At 44.2% G+C, this 5,000-nt stretch overlaps 2 protein-coding genes across 2 annotated transcripts in view; one reads left to right on the forward strand and one right to left on the reverse strand.

Annotated features, from left to right (window-relative positions):
• LOC122248509 (uncharacterized) overlaps positions 1-5,000 on the forward strand; it is a 46,432-nt gene that overhangs the window by 40,744 nt on the left and 688 nt on the right. Inside the window, exons 2-3 of the mRNA XM_043008562.2 lie at positions 1,289-1,491; positions 4,281-5,000. The exon at positions 4,281-5,000 is cut by the window's right edge and continues 688 nt beyond it. Of these exons, the coding sequence (XP_042864496.1) occupies positions 1,289-1,491; positions 4,281-4,367 (290 nt within the window). The 3' untranslated portion in view covers positions 4,368-5,000. The remainder of the gene's footprint in view (positions 1-1,288; positions 1,492-4,280) is intronic.
• Positions 4,638-5,000, reverse strand: part of LOC122248510 (calcium-activated chloride channel regulator 1) — a 40,841-nt gene continuing 40,478 nt past the window's right edge. Inside the window, exon 21 of the mRNA XM_086532396.1 lies at positions 4,638-4,687. The gene's annotated coding sequence lies outside the window, so the exon portion shown is untranslated. The remainder of the gene's footprint in view (positions 4,688-5,000) is intronic.

Here is a 5,000-nt window from a genome sequence, read left to right on the forward strand (position 1 = left end):
TGGGCCTTGTGTGTAGTCATTCGAGGGCGGGAAACGGTTATCAAAGAGACCCGTGGATTGTGGGCGGAGGTAGGGACGGGGATGGGATGGGGGGGAGGGGGAGGGACTTGGTAAAGGAGGGGGGAGGGCCTGGCAGGGGAGGGGGGGGATTGTATAACGGCCGTAGAACTTCATTCAGGAACAATATCGCAGAACAGGTTAATCTACTGGGCTTTCCTCTTGTGTGATACGGCTGGACGGCGAGGCTGTGCTGGTTTCGAAATCGTGTTGGGAAAAAGTGCTGTTCGTTTTGTTGTTTTCTAGTTTTGTATCTTGTTCTCTGACTTTCTTTTTTTCTCTCTCTATCTATCTATCTCTCTCTATCTATCTCTATCTCTCTCTCTGTGTCTCTGTCTCTGTCTGTATGTCTTCTCTCTCTCTCTCTCTCTCTCTCTCTCTCTCTCTCTCTCTCTCTCTCTCTCTCTCTCTCTCTCTCTCTCTCTCTCTCTCTCTCTCTCTCTCTCTCTCTCAAAGTATTTTCATTATCAAGCTACAGTTCTTCAGAAAAAAAACTATGTAATTTTCTATAAAAAAATAATAATAATAATTACATAATCTCTCAAACTGCATCGGACTACATTTCCCATCTTATATAAGATCGAAAATATGATAATGATAATAATAATGATAATAAGGTTGATAATTGTTTCCACCCCTTCGCTTCATTTCAGTTAGCCTATCATTACTACACCCTAAAAATTCAAACTATGGAATTGAAAAGGGGGATTGAAATGATAATTGAGATAATTGAATAAATAAGGGGGATATAGAAGATTAGATAGATTGAGATAGAAAGTTGTTGAAGTCTTGGTGATGTTATCCATATTTCACCTTCACCCCCACCCCATATCCGCCCTACTTTCTCCCCAACCCACTTCCCCCCTCCCCCCCACCTCTCCCTTCACCAACATTTCACCCACCCCTACATCTCCTACCTCCCCCCTACCCCACCCCACCCACCCCACATTCTCACCCACCCACCCCCCACCCCACATTCTCACCCACCCACCCCCCACCCCACATTCTCACCCCCCACCCCACATTCTCACCCACCCACCCCCCACCCCACATTCTCACCCACCCATCCACACCCCACCTCACTTTCTCCCCCCAACACCCAGCCACATTCTCAACCACCCACCTCACCCCAACCCCACCTCACTTTCTCCCCCCACCACCCACCCATCCACCCACCCACCCTCCAACCCAACACCCGCCTCCCTAACTCCAGTTTACCTTCCACTCGCAGGCCAGTGTTCGAAGTTCGGTCACTCCTGCTACGGCGGACATGGCAAGAGAAGCGACGACCAGTTCCCCTCAAACGTCGACTATGCAGCAGCCAATCAGGTTCCCGCTCTGGCTCTCAAGGCAGCTCAGGACGACGCCCTGACCTGGGATGACCCCGCTTCCTCCGTCTCCAACCCCGAAATCGTTGCTAATGTCCGAAACTGGGTGAGTGTTTTGTTGTTTTTGTTTTTGTTTGGTTGGTTGTTTGGTTGGTTGTGGGTTGTTTGGTGGTTTTGTGGAGATTGGTGTAGGAGGAGAGAGAGTGTGTGTGTGTGAGAGGGAGGGAGGGAGGGAGAGAGAGAGAGAGAGAGAGAGAGAGAGAGAGAGAGAGAGAGAGAGAGAGAGAGAGAGAGAGAGAGAGAGAGAGAGAGAGAGAGAGAAAGAGAGAGAGAGAGAGAGATACAAATTTAGAGACAGATAGCTAGATAGAGAGACCGGCAGACAGACAGACAGATAGATAGAGTGAGAGAGAGAAAGAAAGAGAGAGAGAGAGAGAGAGAGAGAGAGAGAGAGAGAGAGAGAGAGAGAGATTTACAAAGCCTACCTGTGCGATACTGGCCAGCCCCTCATATCAGTTCATATCAGGTCTAAAACCCAGGTCACAGAGAATCATTTTCTCCTCTCCCTCCTCCTCCCCTTTTCATGTTTTCTTGATCTCTCCACCTTTCCCACCTCTCCCTCAACCCACAACCCTACCCCACTACCTTTCCTCCCCTCACCCCCAATCTACCTACCCCTACCTCCCCTCAACCCCACTCTCAACCCTCTCCCATCCTACCCTCCTCCCTCTCTATCCCACCCTCCCCAACTCCACCCTCTACCCACTCACCCTCAACCTCCCCCAACTCCCACCCTCCCTCCCTCAACCCCAACCCCCACTCTCCCTCCCTCAACCCCCACCCACCCTCCCTCAACCCCCACTCTCCCTCCCTCCTCCAACCCCCACCCTCCCCTTCCCCCCAAGATTTATCGTTTAATAAAGCAACGCGAAAGAGAGAGAGACAGAGAGACGTTACAATAAGACAAGGAGGCCGGAGTTCCACGTAGCACAAGTCAGGATAAAAAGGAAATACGGCGGAGATGAGGTTATAATCCACATAAAGTGATAAAGATGAGGAGATGAAGGAGGAGGAAGATGAGGAGATGAAGGAAGAGGAGGAGGAGGAGGAGGAGAAGGTGGAGGTGGTATAGAAGGAGGATGAGGAGGAGGAGGGGGAGCAGGAGAGAAGATAGTGACGAAGTGAAGAGAGAAGGCGGTGAGAGCGGAGTGGTGAGACAGAGAGAGAGGGGAAAGAGAGAGAGAGAGAGAACGAGAGAGAGAGAGAGAGAGAGAGAGAGAGAGAGAGAGACCAACAGAAGCAAGACAACATCTTTTTTATTTGAAAATGCTTTCCATTCTGTTTCTAATTTGCTCACAAGTACACACAGACACACACACACACACACACAAACAAACACGTACACATACACATACATAAACATATTCACGTAAATACACACCCACTCACACACACACAACCAACTCTTTGCTTCATATATCCTTTTCAACAACAAAAACCCGTCTTCAAATTTAGATCATATATCATATATACACCACATTCATCATTCTAACATTAAAAAAAAAAAACATATATGAAAGAAAATCCAATAACTCACCACAAAAAAATACCAAGTACTCTTAAATAACTCGAAATTGGAACCCGTTAATATATAGGTCTTTGGTATTACACTTAATTAACAATCTTCAAGCAATACTTGCCTTGAGCATATATGTACATTGGCTTGATCAGAGGGGGTTCAGCACACATAAATTAGTTAGATGGGTTGTACGCTGAGACTCAATATTGACGGGGATTATTGAAGCCCCGTAATGACTTATCTAATGACACGCATTCAGACACATGTACGTATTCACTTGCTCATGTCTTGCGTATATACGTACACTCATAGACACACCTAAGCACGCACTCACGCAAACACATACAGATATATATGTTGTTGTATTAGCGTTAAGATATTGTTTGTTTGTTTGTTTGTTTGTTTGTTTTTTTAGGTATTTCATTACTTATTGTGGTTTCTCTCGCTCTCTCTTTCTCTTTTTCTCTTTCTCTTTCTCTTTCTCTTTGTCTTTCTCTTTCTCTTTCTCTCTCTCTCTCTCTCTCTCTCTCTCTCTCTCTCTCTCTCTCTCTCTCTCTCTCTCTCTCTCTCTCTCTCTCTCTCTCTCTCTCTCACTCTACCTTTCTCTCTATCTATCTATCTATTTATCTATGTATCTATCCATCCATCTATCTAAACGTCTTTATCATTTTCCTTCATTTACATTGCTTTGAGATTAGCATCAGACACATTAAGAGCCAAAAAGACTTGTAATTTTCGCTCATAAAAGTTACACAAACAAAATTGTTCCATCGTACCCGGTAATTATAAACGAACCATAAAAAAAATAGTCTTGATTAAATGATGATGAAGAAGAAACCTATACAGTTATATGTTTACCTTTTATCGCAAGACAGATAAATCTTATAGGCAATGTTCGTGACATATGTGTTTGTGTACGAAAGGTCTCATTTTTATGCTAATGACCATTTTCTCGGGACTGTTAATTTTACTTCCCTTTTTGTTATTGTGTTTATTCTCTTTTTAGTTTATTGTATCCAATTTTGTTATTATTTTCCGTGTTTTTTTTTTAGTCTATTTCTAGATAGTAATAGCCATCTTCGTGTTTAGAGTAATTTCTCCATCTAGTGAATAACAAATTATAAATTCCTTTCTAATTGATTTCATTTTTCTTTCTTTCTTTCTTTCATCGCATCCCATTACATTGCATTGCAGTAGTCTTTAACTAAGTCTCTAACTACTTCTCCCTCCATAAAGGACATTTCCCCGTCATCGAAATCTCAAAGACGATTTTCTTTCCTCTTTATTGACATTTTTCTTTTCTTTTCCCTTCGCAGCTGTCAGTCCTCGGCCGCCGTCTCCGCCAGAGGACGTCTTCCCAGTCCTCTCCTTCTGCGTCGCAGTCCTATGGCTTCCTTCAGTAGGATGTCGTCCACCTGAAACCTCAAAAAACAAACAACAGCAAAACACCGACGAGTCCTGACAGCTCAAATTACGACCACGCTAAAGAAAAAATATATATATTTCAAAAATGACGATGGTGACAATCCACGAACGACGTCTTGTTTGTTTTTTTGTTTTCCCGCTCTCACTGCATGGGTGTTCCAATATGGCTCCCCTTCCTGATAGCGTTCGCGAGGTAGACCGCGTGCGTGCGGATTGATCTCCTCTTCAGCGATGTTTTGACATGGCGAATGGCGGGAAGATATTGTTTGTCTGATGAAAGCGAAATTCCGAGATAAAACTGAAAGATAAAAAAGAGATGGAGGAGGATTTTTTACAAAATGGTTTTATCTTTATTATGAGTTCCCCTCTTTTACCCTCAATTCAGTATAGGAAATCATTTTCTTCCCTAGTTTGCCTTTCCCTTTCTGTTCCATTAACCCCTCCACCATCACAACCCCCTCTCCAACCCCAATCCTCAATAGCGCAGACAAAACCCACGAAAACCTAACCTAAATTCACAATCTTCCGCCGAGACAAGTCAACATAAAGAACAGAGGATACATATGTACTATATATATATATATGTATGCGAGTGTGACTTCTCCATCTGT

Source organism: Penaeus japonicus, unplaced genomic scaffold (genome assembly GCF_977035675.1).
Source record: "Penaeus japonicus unplaced genomic scaffold, GWHDUDI00000001_assembly GWHDUDI00000037, whole genome shotgun sequence".
Taxonomy (NCBI): Eukaryota; Metazoa; Arthropoda; class Malacostraca; order Decapoda; family Penaeidae; genus Penaeus; species Penaeus japonicus.